The following is a 16,275-nucleotide window of genomic DNA, read 5'->3' as shown; positions in this document are numbered from 1 at the left end:
GGATCTCCAACATGCAAATAAAATCTCCCAAAATTTCTGGCACCACCAGGAGGCGCTGGAATAGAGAGAATGAATTGAAACAGACACAAATTGCCTGAAAGACTGCTGATATTTAATGTAGCACAGCATAGTCCAAGATAATGTTGATGCTGCAAAGACAGTCAAGCACAAACTGCCCTCACACGTACAGAATCACACTGTGAACACTTGCTCTTCTGAGCCGATACAATTTGTTTAACATTAAGAAACAAATGAATGTGCCACACATGCTCATTCTGGCGCAACATTTTACAGTAATCCCAGCTGAACGGTACAATATGATGACCGTTCTCTTACAAGTTGATCCTCAAAATGAACTTTTGAGATCAAATTTATACACAGAATTGAAATGTACTTCATTTCAAACTGCACCAACTTGAATTTGATTCAATCCTAGTTTGGTATGTTTACTACATATCGTTTTGGGGGACTTAACAAATATGGAAATTGAAGATAAAAGTTCATTATTAGTAAAGTATATTTGAAAGCAAATAAATGTTCACCTAAGTTAAAGCTATTACAATTAATGAGTCACATGGGGGTTGCATAAACTCCTTTACTGTTGCATGTCAAAGAACTTAGCGGGCCTTGGCTCTAAAAGGTTTAGTTAGATGTGGAATCATTTCATATGAAGTGTCATACAATTACTACAACTTTTTTTTCCTCGCAAACTAACGGAAAGGGATCAGTTAACTAAATGGTCAACCAAACAAAAGCATGTGTCTAAGCAGCTATTAGTGATTTAAAATTGTGATTTGCATTAAAACAGCAGCCTGGTTTTTTTTTTCGTTTTTTTTAGTTGTTGTGAACAATCATTGTAGAATATTTTTTTAACTTCACTTTGTAAATTGCAGAATATGGTATGCACCAGAAGCGACCAGCATAGCTAGCACAAGTTACATTGAGTTACTTAACATACAGAAGAATGTGCAAGGATTCTGATTGGCTGCTGTCTTTAACGTGACGCAAGGCAAGACCAAATATTGTCAGTTGATTCTGTGACCGCCCCCCCCCCCCCCCCCCCCAAATAACCCACAGCAAGACCAGTTTGTGTTGAAATATTGGACACAAACGTGGGCGCTAAAAATATGCTCATCATGTTGTAGAAGGGACGAATGTGCTCAGCTACAGCATTAACAAACTTAGGCAATGCAAACTGATTCCATCAGGCGTACGTGTATCATATCTGCACAGGCACGCAGACGTGTACACCCACACGCGCGCACGCACGCACACACACACACAAGCGCACACTTAGCGCAGCAACTTCAGCCCCCCTTTAAGTGTTCACAAAGCGCATCTAAAATCAAATTGTGGATGTCCCCTAAACAAAGTCCACACATTCCATTGGAATTCACGTGGATTTGCCCACCCTCTTTCACACGAGCTAACGTAACATTAAGTCTGACCTTCCTGCACAAAACCTCCATTTTGATTGGTCACAACCTGACCCCGTCCGTCCCATCCCACCCCGCTCCCTTCTGGCTCTCCCCTCCCTCTCTCCTGTTGAGTGGAGCTGAGGTTGGTGGCTGTACAGTAAATTGGGCGTGCAGTCTTTGAAGAGGGGAGGGGTGGGAGGGGAGGAGCAGGAAGGTGGCCGCCGTCTCGGCTCTTCAGTCGTCTTCCAGGCCCTGGTTGAGGAGAAAGTTGGCGGCCAGGTTCTCGTTCTTTTCGCAGGCAAAGTAGGCCTGGATGACGAGCGCCTCGGGAAAGCCGAGTGCTTTTAGCTGCCGGGTGTCAAAAGAAGAACTACCTTTAGGGGAAAACCTTCCGGGTTTATGAACGTACATTACTAAGAGCCACTCACTCACCCTTTCAATAGCCTCTTTCTCCTGAGGTGTGACTTGGATATAGTTGACAGGCGCACCCTCCTCGCCCGCCGCACCTATCTCGCCGACCTCTGGCGCCTCCCCGCCCTCACCCACCGGCTCGTTCAACATTTGAATGAACAGCTCCTGGTGCTGACTAATTTGCTGCGGGGAGCACAAATCACACAAATAAATGACAAATAGAAGCAAAAGTTAGGACAGGAAACATCTGAAAGAGTCGTGCATGCTTGTGCGTTACCTGCAAGAGTTGAGGGTTCTCCCGGCCAAGCTGTTGCAGGAGAGCTGGAAGCATAGCTGGGTTCTGCTGGATAGCCTGCCTCATGTGAAGAAATTGGGGCTGAGTCCGCAGGAATGCAAGAGGGTTCTCTCCTGATGGCGTACAAAATCATGTCAATCAAACCAATAAATATTCAATCAAAATGTCACTACAGGGCAATACGGTCATTAGATTCAAAATCTGAAGTCTGAACCTCTGTGTCTCTGGAACTCACTAGTATACGGAGGACTCTTATTCTACGTGTGCTATATTTGGAATATTTTTGGTGCAGTAAATGCGAAATTTCAAGGACATTATTTTGTTCTGATTCTCGTCGTTTTCAATGAGTAAAAGTCAAAAAACAATATCCACGGAGAAAGTATCCTAACCTTCTGCGAGAGACGGCGCTTCTGTGGGTCCAGACGCCGGCGTGTGTGCCGGGGGATTCGTGTCTTGGATTGGACTGCTCGGGAGACCCTAGAAATACGCGATACACACCACTTCTTCATGCACGCTTTAATGAACAGTTGAACCAAATGGTGCACATAAACACGCTAAGTCTGATCGGAATATGTTTGGATTGTGGATGTCATTTAGTCCAAGTGTAATAACTGAGAAAGACTTACAGTGAGAAGGTACTCGACAGCTCTGTGAGGGTTGTTGAAGCTGGCCCGAAGTGCTGCCACCACTCGCTCCCTCTCATAACCCATGGACATGATCTCTTTAAGCATCGCTTCATACTCTGCTCCGGTCACTGAGAACAGAACACACACACACACAGTGTTGATTATCATTTTCAATATTGGTGAATATTAAGGTATGCTGTACCTGCATCGTTTTTTCTATTGCTTCTGTAATCAGGGGAAACATTTACTGTGAACAGACTGGTTTTTTTTTTTTTAAGACCAAGGAGAAGTGCAGTGGGGAAGTAAAAGGAGGACCTAAGACTAATTTGATATATATATATATTTTTTTTACAGGTAAATGTCAACAAGTAGCAAGATGGTCTTAAATGACAACATAACAAAGGTATGTGCATAATCTGAGAATGGAATCGCTGTTCCTAACTCGGACCTCACAATAGAGGCAGCTTTTGTTACTGTTTAAAAATAGCTAGGCTAGGATTTGCTCTGCAGCCCGTAATGTCCCCGACGAATGGCAACAGCATGTGGCAGCAGACAACGTATGTGTCTGAACAGGTCTATGAACTAATTTTAGAAAAGAATTCAGATGCTGTAGTTTTAATCGAAAGCCGATGCATTGCAGAGCATTGTGTGATAAGACGGCTTTTACTTTCTCTTATTGACTGAGAGATGCAAGAGGAGAGTGGCAACTTACCAGGCTGCTCATCTATGTGTGCATTCAGAGGCATAAGTTCACTTAAACATTTTCAATTATTTAAATGTACATTGACAACATACAGGATTAATGGTGGAATTATATATTCAGATGAAAATCATTGGAAAATGTATTTTGGTATTCAACTGCTGTACTGACTATTATGTGTGTTAAGAGACAGTTATCTAGTTTGCCTTTAAAGTAATCACAAATCCTGAGTTAGGCTACAATTACCATGCTAACGTTCTAAATTGCAAGAGTGGAAATGATTGAATGATGACATACCCAGTGCAGATGAGGCATCCAAACCCTGGCTCCCTCCACTGGAACTGCAAAACACAGTTAAGATCAAATGAATGACTGAAATATTATGCATCTATACTTCCACTATTGTCATAACATCTTGTACCTGGCTGGTTGCGGGGGTTCTGTTGCTGTATCACTTGGCTCCTCCTTGACCTCCTCAGGGGGTGTGAGAACAGCTGCAGGGGTGGAGGTTGGGACTGGGGTTGAGCTTGAAGTAGAAGTGGGAACTGACGTGGAACCAGAATCCTGGGCAGGGGGTTTGGGTGCTTCCGAAGCAGGAGGTGCCGCAGCAGCAGCTGCAGTCTTAGCCTTTGTTTATCATCATCATAAAAAAAATAGTAATTGTTGCTGCATAAGTATACATGCACAAATTAACATGAATCTTAAATCAAGTGATCTTACCTTGGACACCATGACTACAACAAAATTTTTCTCATCAATTTTATACTCCTTAATTTGTGTGTCATCTTGAAGAATTTTTCCAGCATATATCAGCTTCTGTCCGGACACGGGAAAATTGTCTTTTCCTCTCTCTGCTTCTATCTTTTCTTTTAAGGCCTTCACCTAATAAAAGAAGACAAAAACAGACAAAATAATGTATGGCATGCAAGAACTCTGGCTTTTATTTAAACCTTCCGACGCAAAGCACAACTATGTGTGAAATGTCACATCAGGCAAAACTTTGTATGCAGAATCATCAACTGTCCACTCTATGAAAGGCGTTGGCCTGTCAGGCAGCATGTTAGGGCAATGACCATGCTAACAAATTTAGCTTACTACTTTGTAATGTTGCAATACCAGAACGGCCAACAATTAGCTGTGTCATTAGCATCAACGTTGTCAACATGCACTTTACTCATCTATTTAGCACAACAACCACAAACGCGTGATCGTAAATAATCGACGTTTTTGATAGCACGTGCTCAAAACCACAGCCTTCACGTTGGGCACTTTTTTATTGGCTTTTTAGCTAGCTAGTGGGCTAAAGCTAACAAGTGAGGTTTTGCGTTGTTCCCACCCCGTAGCAGCATGTGGGGGGTACCCAGACATAAACGCACAATGTCTACCAATCCCCGTGAATCACAACTCTCGACACGTGACAATAAGTTCCAACAGAAGCACGGAGGTAAACATGCGCTCCAAAACTAGTTTCAGCAGCGGGGAGTGGAGCTAAAGTTAGCAAGTTAGCTACTCACCGTTTGTTCGGGATCTATCTCAATTTGAATAGTCTGCTGTTGCAGTGTTTTTAGTGTGATTTGCATGGTGGCGGTGGCCAACGTTGTCCCCGGTGTTCTTCCAACGATTAAGTATCGGCTCGATGTGCGGTTAATCTGTTTTTACAGTTGACGTTTTTGGTAGGATAACAGCTAGCCGTAAAATGTGTATATCCATGAGCACTCAGCAAATCGCCATCTTTGGTGACAAGTTGGTGGTAGCTACGTCAGAAGCAGAATCTCGGTCGAACGTACGAGATCCCGTTCAGTGCTGCGGGATTTGGGTAGCCTCGTTCTCTTCTGAGTTTTACATCCCGGCACATACAAACCCATATCATTTAGAATTTAAGTGATATTTGTTGGCTGTTCTGTCAGGACTTTTTTTTTTTTTTTTTTTAATAATTATGAAAATATGGTTCATTTGACGAATAGGATGAAAGGCATGACTTGGAACATTGGTTGTGGTGTCGTTCATTCTGTTAATTAATTGGAAAATACTGTATATGGTCTATTGGTTCTTATTATTTTAAGAATATCGTTCTATAACACTATTGGCGAATAGTTACAAGTTTATTCCACGTTTTGAATAAATGTGGCGCATGCTGTGTTATTGCAATTTTTGGCTGTACCATCAGGGCTCGCCACAGCACCGCGCATGATTTTGTTTGGCACGGTTTTTGAGCCTCCATCACATTTTTGTTTTATTTTTTTCGGGCTGGGACCTGCGGTAGCTGGGTAAAGGCATTTGTTTTATTCTTTTTTCTCATGTTCTGATACTTAAGTTTCAAAACCGATGTAGCAGCAATATTGATGTGAGAAAAAGAACAGAAGAAAAAAAAGATAAATATGTGGATTGAAATGCGATTAAAGAAGACAGAAGGGGAAAAAAAACAATGACTAAAGGGGGAAAAGAATACAAAGAGATTCCACATGGTGCCCTGAATGTGTATTCGTCTGGGTTAATTCTGAAGGACAGAACTATTAAAGATTAACACAGAAACATCATATTTTATTGAGGCATGCTGCATTCATGGGCATATGGCTCCAAACAGACCTACTTAAAATGCTGCTTCTTGATGGCTTTTGTCCACACAAAAAGACTGCTTTGTCTGAAAAGCATGTCGACACTGCTTTGCCATGTTGCTGCCAATTGTCTATCAAATAAGCCTTACTTAACAAAAAGTTAACAGTTCCATTCCAGTGCAAATACCTCAAACATCATATCTGTGTTTGAATATCTTTTCAATATGCCTCCACTGGAATAGTTCACCTCATGTTTCAACACTGCTAAGATGAGTGATGCTGTTACTGAGGGCAAAATAGATTTGAGTTCTGTGTGGGCGTGACTGTGAGCCATGGAAACTCCTGCGTATCTCACTCACTTGGCTCGTTTCCCTTCAAACCTTTCATCCATCCAATCTTCCATCGAATTTATTCGATGCTTATTCTAGTTAGTGCAAAAAAAACTCAGGCCAATCGGTGCACACTTGAGCAATGCATTCAAAGGGAAGTCAAGCCCCCAAATTTCTTTGTAATAATATATTCTGTGTAACCCAACTAGACGAAACACAGAGTTCTAATTAGTTTTTCTTATGTGGAAGATTAATCAAACAGGCAAAATCCACATTTTTATCCATTTCAGGGGGCGGCCATTTTTTAACAGCTAACAAGAGGGACAACAGCAATAATAATGATAATAATAAATTTTATTTGTAACGCACTTTGTCGCCCCCCCCCCCCCCCCAGCATGTTTACTCTAGTTAAAAGAGTTTTTGAAAGTTTTCAAATTCAAAGTTTCCGCTCCAATCATTTGTTTGTATGTTGGACAGATGACTCACATTGTCTGTTGGTTGCCATGGCAACCAAGAACACATGACTCCCGCAGTGACAGCTCAAAGGCCATGCTGGGTAAACATGGACTCCCTCGAGAAGACGACAGAAGGTAATGACACCGCGGAGAGAAAAGAAACTGAAAAGACGGAACTCTCATGGGTCTGGGGTGCTTTAGTGGTTAACAACCCCGACGTTGACGTCCCTCTCTCCCTATGCTTTTCTCACGTCTATCTATATCCGTCCTTTCTAAGCCCTGTCTCTTCTGGCCCATAGCATTGTCAGAAGTGGGCCATACACCATCACCCATCCATGCACAAAGTCATGCACATGAGGGAGGCCATGCTAATTAGCTCAACGAACAGGTCTCATCTCGCGCTACCTGTGCAAACGTTTCGGTGAGACTGAGCGTTCCGGTAACTAACGAGTGTGTCAAGATCTTATTCTGTCCTCATCTACGGAAATGAAGTTATGCCACATAAACGAGCTGAATCTCAAAAGAGGGGTAGAATCCAGCAGATGGGTCAAAGGAGTAATCCAGGAACTCATTATTATACATATAGCAAGCATTCACATACCATAGTTGGGCATTACAACTCAGATAAATCAAAAATTTATGAGTGGAGCTGTATATTTCCTTGTAAGGAAGAGGAATGAGGCCCCATACAAGCTCTAAAGCAAAGGTCACAGTACATGGCTCAGCGCATAAGTCTCAATGAAGCACATCTTTTAATCCCATCTCCATATACAGCAATGGACTTCCACTTTGTGGTTCTCACACAGCCATGTTGGGCTGTGAAAACCACAGAGCGGGAAAAGGACTTTATATTAAAGTGATGCACTTTTCTGGCCATGTTTAATCATGGTTTCATTACAATCGATGTGCAATAACATTTGTTGGAGTTGTTTGTCGTTTCTGACAGATTGTCCTCTGCTTGCCTGCTTTCTACTACCTTGAGTCGTTTTGTTGATACTCAGACATCACACAAACGCCAAGGTCTCCTCACTATTATTCCCACTTAGAAAATTGCCTTTACTGAGAATAGAGTTATCTAATATATAACATCTAATAATACTGTCACTTCATGACAGCTCAGACGAGAGCAAAAGCCAAATGCATTTCAAGGACTAAAAAAAAAAAAATGTCCGCCTCAATAACTCAATGTTGAGTTTTTGACGGAGCTAGCACTGACTTGCAAAAACATTTGAGTTCCTTGAACATCTGTGTACGAAAATGTAGCTTGTAAGCAGAAGACATCGAAGAACGCGAACATGACTTTGACGTTCTTCGGATTTAAAAATTAGACCTCTGAGGTTTGGTCTGTGGGTTGTACTTGAAGATCCAGCAATATCCATTAGCAATTGCTTCCAGTTGAAGACAAAATGTGCTACAATTTGCACTGTAAATTATGTTAATCTTAATCCAAACAGAAACGGTCAGTGCGTTGGAACGTAAATACGCAAACCCTCCAGGGCGACAAGCGTGTTGTTGAACGTGCACATGCATGAGCAGATGCACCGCTATGTGTGTTTGGGAGTGCAAGTGTGTAATCTGAGTGTAAATTGGGAGTTAGAGGGACATTAACCAGCGCATTAGACCCAACCAAGTCAGACAGTGAGGAGACGGCTGGTGTGTGTGTGTGTGTGTGTGTGTGTGTGTGTGTGTGTGTGTGTGTGTGTGTGCGTGCGTGTGTGTGTGTGTGTGTGTGTGCAGGCGGTTGGAGGATTTCAGGGGGAAAGGGGACAAATGGGGTGCGGATTTAGTAGCATGAGGGTGAACAGGGATTGAGAGCATTAGTAGATGGAGAGCAGCAAAGAGGCAAAGGGATTGAGGAGAGATGACCCATAAAAAGACAAGCAAGCAGCTGTACATCAACTCTACCTAGCTAGTAAACACTTTGACACAGTCAATAAAAAAAAAACGCCACTAATCTCATTCTCAATTTATAATTACTAAAGTAGGTTCTTGAAAAAAAAATCCTCCACCACTTGTCTTTTATTATTTACCCTGTAAAATATCTTTTTTTATCATCTTGAGAAGAAAATTAAATATAGTGGTTGTGAATTGGAATTTACTTCTTCCCACATTGGGGTTAGCCTGCTGTAGTTGTGAAAATAAAACGCACACATGCAAAAAAAAAACACCACCAACAAAAAAGCTCTCTCAAAATCTTCTACTTTATTGAATAAGATAAATGTTTCTGCAAAAAATTCAATAAAAAATGATCTTGAATTTATTGCTTGTAATCTTTACACTTGGGCTTAATCTGATGCATAATTGGAACTCCAAAGCACTCTCACAAGGAATATGTGGCTAGCTAAGATTATACTGACATTATAATAGAAGCAACACAAGCAAACAGATGTTCTGAATATATGAAAAGAAATTGAACAGAAAAAAATACAGGAGTCATAAAATAAGGGGTAAATTGGGTGAAGTGCATCTGCATTTGCTCTTTTTGCTGCTTTTCCAGCAGCGGTGTACAAGTTTGGTCAATTCACGGGTTGGATAAGAGGCTAAATATAAAATTTCAAGATTGGAACTGAGAGCACTTGGGTCTCTGGAAAAGCTACACATGAAGCTCCGAGGTTTTATACAGTGGAAGCCACTTTGTGTAGTCCCTCTTCATGCAGCGAGGGAGGAAAAAGTCACATGATACATCAAACCGTAGAGCTACACTACACAGTTTTCAGCAGCTAAACTAAAACAAAAATCACAATCAGAATTCATTTTCTGTTATTACCTCTCAGTAGTATCAATTTGCCTTTATTTTAGCCACACAGTTGAATAAGTTTTTTTTTTTTTTCATTTGCCTTTATTTTAGTCACACAGTTTAATAAATATGACCAGAATTATTTTGGTTAGGTGTACTTTTTTTTTGGTGTGTATGAAGTTCATTTTATTCATGATTTTACAATACAGTGAGTGCTTGATTAGTTGGCAAAAAACGAATTAATTAGCACATCATGTACTACTTTCAATTAAATATTTGCAATTAATTCATTGTACAGAAAGTCACCCAATTACAGAACAGCCTTTGGGGAACTGGGTCATCCAGATTATAATGAGAGTCATTACAGTACTTAGATGACGTGAGGTTCCCATGTTGTCCTTGTCCTTCTTCATCACACCAATCCGTGTGTGTGTGCGTGTGTGTGTTTTGGGGGATTGTTCAGCCTGGTTTTATGATATAACTACATTGAATGTTTATGCACACATACATTGGCATCCATGTTGAAGTGAATGAAAATGACTTGAAATTTTTATATTCTAATAAGGAAATTGTGTCTAAGGCAGTAATTGATCTGACAAGGTGTTGCATCATAGGACTCGGAAATGGACACAAAGAAAATCAAATAGAAAAGTGCTAGCATTCATCACAAGGAGAAAGTTCTCATAAATAAATAAATAAAATAAATAGAGACCCAAAAAAATATTTAGATGAATAAGTTAAAGGGGTCTGGCTGTACATGACTGTCGAGAATGTTTGTATACTATGTTTGTGTTGTGTATTAGGGCGACAGGTAAGAAGCGGAAAGAGTATTTAACCTCCGAACGGGACCCGGAGCGACAATAAACACACTCGGACCTAATGACACCTAAGAACAACAACATGCGTTATCATGTTAAATAGGAAAACCATGCTTTCAAAGTTGTGTGGTGAGAAGTGTCAAAGCTGTAAACGTGTCTACTTTTGCTGTCATGGTAAACATTTGTTCATTCCTGCTATGGGAGAAAGGCTTTGGTTGTTTGGTCGCTATTTCAGGCAGTGAATTTTGTCATGTGGGGTATTTTGTGTATGGGGTGCTCAAATGTTATATTTCCTGGAAGAAAAAAAAAAACTAACTAACCTGAAAACTAATTTTTAATTGCAACAGCAATAGAGGGCCACATATAAAAAATATATAAAAAAGCAAACTCTATTTCAAGTGTTATTTTAATTGTCAATTCCTAACTCTGCCTTCCATATTACAAATCATTAAAATTCCCCAATTCTTCATTCGGAACAGTCAAATAATTTGCCAATAAATGTTGTGATATTGCTGCTTCCTAACAAGCAACACACTTATTGTTCCAATGGGATATTAATATTACATACTATTAGTCAGGCAAATGATGCTGTTGATGAAAACCATAAATGAAATGTCTTGAAAACGTGTCAAACGATGTCGACTACAATCTTCACGACGTCTTAGGGCGTTACAATAATTACTCAATGTTTCCGTGACACAAAATAATCATTTGCATTGACGCAAATAATGACCATTTACAACTTTAAGGCATCATGTCAGCCACCAAATTTAAGAATCCGTTTACATTTGCGTATAAAAAGTTCGCTTCAGTTAGTAACAAGTGAGCGGCGTGTAACTTAAGCTCTCAATGAAAAGAAAAGCAATAGAGTGAATGAAAGCATTTATAGATGTTAATTGCAAACAAGTGAATGAAACATTGTGCCTCGCGGCTGCATAAGTAGGTTGTCGTATATAGAGACGTCTAGTATTGATCGGGTTGGAGAAAAACGAAAAATGCATTTACGTGGCAAGAATGAACTTGTAAGAGAAGATTGTGGCAGTCAGGGAAAAGCGTGTGTGTGTTTGTGTGGTCTCGTCAGGATGTGCGTTTGCTCGGGACTGTTATACATTCATGGTGAGAGGTCGTGAGGCATAGTCCTGGGGTCGGGAGTCATCTGTAGGTGTGTGTTGTGGGGCAAACTAGAAGAGAACGTTAGTTAAGCTAGGCGCGTCCTACAGAAGGATGCATTTTCCTTTCTCCACCCACGGGTTGTTCTTCATTAGCTCAGGGTTGAGAAAAGGATCCTCGGGGACGCCGTCTTCTATCCACTTCACCAAACTTTAGAGAGAGACAGAAACATGTTTTAAATTCCACAGCAACTTTATTACTGGAGTAATGGGCTTTCCATTCTCTCCATTTATGGTAACAAAGCAAAGATGCCACACAACTGGAGCACATTTCAATTTGCTTGGCAATCCGATTTTTTCCATCACTGTTTTGTTGTGTGAGTGCGTGTGTGTTTGTACTATGTGTGTTTTTACATTTTACACAATGTCCCAACTTCATCAAACTGGGGTTTGTGCTTTCATCTGTTAAATCATTTATTTATTTATTTATTCATTTATTATTTAAAACATGCATGAAGCAAACAATGCATGGACTGGATTTTTGTTTTTAATAGTTTAGAATGAATTCTTGTATGTATCTTTTGCAATATACTGTATTAGACACAAATGATTTGAATGATTTGTAGGAATTGTTTTTGTTTTTTTTCAAATATGAAATCTCTCAACAGCTGCATGAACTCCTGATAACTTGACCTTGCCAATTCACTCTTGACCTTGGATGCAGCATCTGACATAACAGCTTCCGGTCCACTTTATCTTTTTTTTATTACCCTTGAGAAATCAGCCAATCTATGATCCAAATTAACCTTTTTAATATAAATGATGAAATGTTTGAAAGTAAAGATTTACATTTCATGTTCATTATCTGCTGTGCCTAAGGTTAAGTGTTTGCAATCAAACTCCAGTTACAAAGCATTATTATTATTATGAACTAAATGAACTCACTCTGTCACTGTTTTGGACGACTTCTCTCGTTTGAAAGCCAACTGGTATTTGAGGCTCTCCACCTCCTTCTTCATCTGGGGAAGATCCATCTCATCCATGATTGCAGTCTGATTTAGAACGTGTCTATCTGTACACATTGAACACAAAAATATAAATACACACAAAGACAAGCAAATCAAATGCAGCAAGTGCACCAAGGAGTTGTGCTGTGTGTTGTTATTGTATCTACCGAAAGGTGGAAGAAAATAGAGGCTGTCAAATTTATTGAGCATACCTCAGACAGAGAGAGTGGATAACCCACTTAGCTCTCCTGTAAATTCTCAGCAGCTCCAGAGGCAATTTAGACAGACAAAGAAAACACATAAAACTCACAATATTTTGGTTTATTATGTAAAAAATGTTTAAAAATGCAGCTCAGTAGAAAATTTATGCAAATTTGCAGCCTTATGTGCTACGTCCGATTAATGTGATTATTGAATGATTTATCAGAGAGCTTGAAGGAGGCAGAAACAAAATGTGACGTGGAAGAAGGACAAAAAAAATAAAATACATTTATTTATTTATTTATTTATTTATTTATTTATTTATTTGTATTTTGCCTTCAACCCCAAATAAATTGTTGGGGTTAAATAAAAAATAGAGAAGTTGGAGACTGTGATGAAGTTGGAATACAAAATGTCCAGTCATGTCAAACTGAAAATAAAACTTGGCCATGAAAAAATATAGCAGTTAATATAACCTGATAAGTCCTTTCCTTTCAACATCTTGGTTCCAGATGCAGAAAAGTACTTATATGTAGTGACTCAACAGGAAAGACAAGAATAGACTCCAGTGTGTTTTTTGTGAGTTGGAAGCACATTATTATACAACACATGTCTCTTACCAATAAAAAAGACAGAGTGGGAGGGAGGGAGGGAGGGCAATGGCCAGTCCCTGCCTGAGATCCAGTTTCAGCCTCCAGAGTCCTCCAGGAGGATGTTTGCCTCTTTCTAGCTCTATGACTCGCAATCTCCTCATCCTCATTTTTCTTCCCTTTCTCTCATCACTTTCACCTCCACTTGTCTGCTCAATCCATCTGCTAACATCACACCCTCTTTCTACTCTCAGACACTTTAATTTCGTAATGGCAGAATTTCTAACATACAGTATATGGTGCACTGGATCTCATTAGATGATCTGACCATGGACTAATGAAGGTATTCTAATTATCTACCACGTTGTTAGTTGTTCCTCCTCTAATTAACTGTCCTAACCTTCTTCAAGTCTCATTTGCAGTTTCTCTAGTGGTCTTTTTCAAGAAAGTGGGATTCAAGAGAAATGTGCTGGGTAATGGTTAGAGAGAAATACTTGCAAATAAAATGGGCTGGTGTGACCTTCTCAGCGTTCTGGATGAAGTCCTCACAATTTTATTGTTTGGGCTCACACCCAAGCACAAGGCAAATTGGCTGTATGCTGTGTAAGCATATTTGGGCTAATCAAAAAAGGTTGACAAAATATGACTGTATTTGAACTGTTTGTGATATTGGCATTGGATTGTGAGAATATTGACAAATGCTCGAATTAGAGTTGGCCTAAGCAGCATTCTCACGTTCTTTCTACTTTGATTGCTTGATTCTAGCCGTTTCCTGCGTCCCGCTGTTCTCCACAGTCGCCTACTCACCGAAGGCTCCTTGTCTATTTTTAGTCCTTTCAAAGTGTTAAATCATTAATCCACGGGAGCGTGTTTTTGATTTCTCTTCTTTGTTGTTGCACAGTCCGGAAGTTGCAACCGTTATAATCATTGGAAGTAACACGTTCCTGCTAAGTCCAACACTGGTGATATGGCCAAGAAATGTGTTATTTGGTTGTATTTTTTTTTTTTTTGCTGAGACAATTAAAGAGGTTCCTGCATTAATTTAATGATGAGAATCTAACAAAGGATTTGCACGCAAATATTCTTGCCGATATGACTATACAATTTTACTGTCATGTCGATATTTTACAGGTAAATGCAATTCTCCAAACAAGTTGCCACAGTCAAAATGTTTTTTTCTTGACCCCTGAGAAAAAAAAAATCACTATGCTTGTTCCCATGTTATGTCGGTATTCCCGAATCCTGAAAATTTGAGACAATATTGTGCTTTGACGCCATCTTATAAAATGGTGTTCACTGTATTCAGCACACTTTTTGCCCAACTGGAACAGATTGACACTAATTCCAAGCACTTTAATAGGAAAAATGTATTCGGTTCACGAACAAAGTCTCAGAACAATATTTCCACTATACCGACAAAATTCTACATGCCCTTGTCATTTTATACTCTTGCTTTTAAACTACCCACCCCTTAGCTCCGCCCCTAGTTGTCATGGTAATCAAATCTGCAGTCAACGATACCCTTTTGGGAAATGCTTTAAACATGTCCAGTGACCGTAAACGACAGAATGTGCAGAAGTTTAGCTTTTTCCAGATTGGCACATTAAATATTTGATGTCAAACGCTTTGTAAATATATGTGGCAATGTAGGGTGGTTCTTTTCTGGAGAGGATGTAGGTCACATAGTGATTTGGGTTAAAAGCATCCAGAGATTAACCTCTAGCCCCTTTCTATTTCGCTGTCTTCCCATCCACGACATACGATCATAATGTACACACGCACGTGTCTTCGACTCGTTAATGTGTCAAATCACGCTGACTTTAATGGTGCTAGAAAGGAAAGGGGATTTAGTGAACGGGAACAGGTTAGAGTGGATGAAAGATTTTGAGGCAAAAGAGGAAAATGAGGCAGAAGAGAATGACTAAAGGGAAAGAAACAGAGTGAAAAGCCTTGTAAATAGAGACTAAAAATAGAAAGGAACAGGCAGACCAGCTGAGATTGGCTCCTTGGTGTTAAAATGATTTAAATGATGTTGATACCACTGTACAATTTTCACAACTGCTGCTGCCGTGACACAGCTTGTCATGGGGACTGGAAAAAAAAAATCCAGTCGATTGGGGCTGATCAATACACTTTATGGAATGTGAGCAAATTAGTGTTACACCCACCGCCTCCTCTTGTGGCTTATAGAAAGAGAAAATATGGAGTTGGTTTATTCATGTTGGGAGTGTGCTTGCCTATTTTTCCCACCCACCTGTTCAAAGAAAAAAAAATTGTCTTCCGTGAGCTCACTTTTATTTGGTGGTGTGCCATAATTGTTTTTCTTATGTCAAAACAAATGTTGCGAAACACTGCAAATTAAGGGTGTGTCTCAATACTTCTGTGTGCTAAATATAAATAAGATAAATACAAGCATCATCTATTGGGCAGAAAATGCAGAAAGCTTTTATGAAACATTACTGTACATGCACACTGTCAAGCAGGAGTTAAAAGTGTTCACACATCCAGTCACTCGTCCTTGAGTCACCCCTGCTTGAATAACCAAGGATGGCTTTGACAATACAAGGAAGATGTTGGAGGCACACAAAGTTTAAACCACTTATGTTTCCTGTTCATGGTCTGAAATACACCACAAGAGCAAGATTGGTGTTCTTCTAATTGCTTTTGTGATAAATAATCCATTTACGTTGGTCACAGAGCAGAATCAGACGCATAGTTACCTCACTGATGCGCAGCCGGAGGCTGTTGCTCTTCTCAACTCGGACCGGTGCAGGTAAACGAATGAGAAGCCACGAAGGACACGAGGAAGGAAAAAAAAAAAGCTTGTATTCTCCCCCCTTGTCCAATCGGGTTTAATGGCAGATAAGTATGCCCACTCGCAGAATCCCCGCAAGGAGAAAAAGATAAGTCCGCAGTCACGATCCGTGTGAGTGAGGTAGTCTGGGTGGGTGGGGGTGGGGGACGGGAGTGGAACAGTCGCTGGGATGGAGTCTGGCTTTTTGAGACTGGAGCTGCACGAGAATG

At 40.2% G+C, this 16,275-nt stretch overlaps 2 protein-coding genes across 2 annotated transcripts; both read right to left on the bottom strand.

Annotated features, from left to right (window-relative positions):
* Positions 1 to 90: 90 nt before the first annotated feature.
* Positions 91 to 5,211, bottom strand: rad23aa (RAD23 homolog A, nucleotide excision repair protein a). Its single transcript, XM_037256023.1, has 9 exons — positions 4,965 to 5,211; positions 4,171 to 4,332; positions 3,872 to 4,077; positions 3,748 to 3,791; positions 2,751 to 2,878; positions 2,514 to 2,601; positions 2,107 to 2,237; positions 1,851 to 2,012; positions 91 to 1,766 (listed from the first exon to the last, which is right to left on the bottom strand). Exons 1-9 carry the CDS (start codon positions 5,028 to 5,030, stop codon positions 1,653 to 1,655), a joined length of 1,101 nt encoding a protein of 366 aa, XP_037111918.1. The 5' UTR covers positions 5,031 to 5,211; the 3' UTR covers positions 91 to 1,652.
* A 5,610-nt stretch (positions 5,212 to 10,821) lies between these two features.
* gng13b (guanine nucleotide binding protein (G protein), gamma 13b) lies at positions 10,822 to 16,227 on the bottom strand. The gene is made up of 3 exons (XM_037256128.1): positions 15,972 to 16,227; positions 12,399 to 12,525; positions 10,822 to 11,664 (listed from the first exon to the last, which is right to left on the bottom strand). The coding sequence occupies exons 2-3, from the start codon at positions 12,494 to 12,496 to the stop codon at positions 11,559 to 11,561; spliced, it is 204 nt and encodes a 67-aa protein (XP_037112023.1). The 5' UTR covers positions 12,497 to 12,525; positions 15,972 to 16,227; the 3' UTR covers positions 10,822 to 11,558.
* Positions 16,228 to 16,275: the final 48 nt, after the last annotated feature.

The sequence above is a fragment of the Syngnathus acus genome, chromosome 8 (assembly GCF_901709675.1).
Source record: "Syngnathus acus chromosome 8, fSynAcu1.2, whole genome shotgun sequence".
In the NCBI taxonomy this organism is placed as follows: Eukaryota; Metazoa; Chordata; class Actinopteri; order Syngnathiformes; family Syngnathidae; genus Syngnathus; species Syngnathus acus.
Note: the sequence above shows the minus strand (reverse complement) of the source record. Positions and strands in the feature narration are given on the sequence as shown.

Coding starts and splice junctions, on each gene's coding strand:
- rad23aa (XM_037256023.1), bottom strand. CDS start 5,030: ATGCAAATCACACTAAAAACACTGCAACAGCAGACTATTCAAATTGAG. Junction 3,792..3,871: donor GAACCCCCGCAACCAGCCAG/GTACAAGATGTT, acceptor TGTGTTTTGCAG/TTCCAGTGGAGGGAGCCAGG. Junction 2,602..2,750: donor CTGTCGAGTACCTTCTCACT/GTAAGTCTTTCT, acceptor GCGTATTTCTAG/GGTCTCCCGAGCAGTCCAAT.
- gng13b (XM_037256128.1), bottom strand. CDS start 12,496: ATGGATGAGATGGATCTTCCCCAGATGAAGAAGGAGGTGGAGAGCCTC. Junction 11,665..12,398: donor TCGTCCAAAACAGTGACAGA/GTGAGTTCATTT, acceptor CTCTCTCTAAAG/TTTGGTGAAGTGGATAGAAG.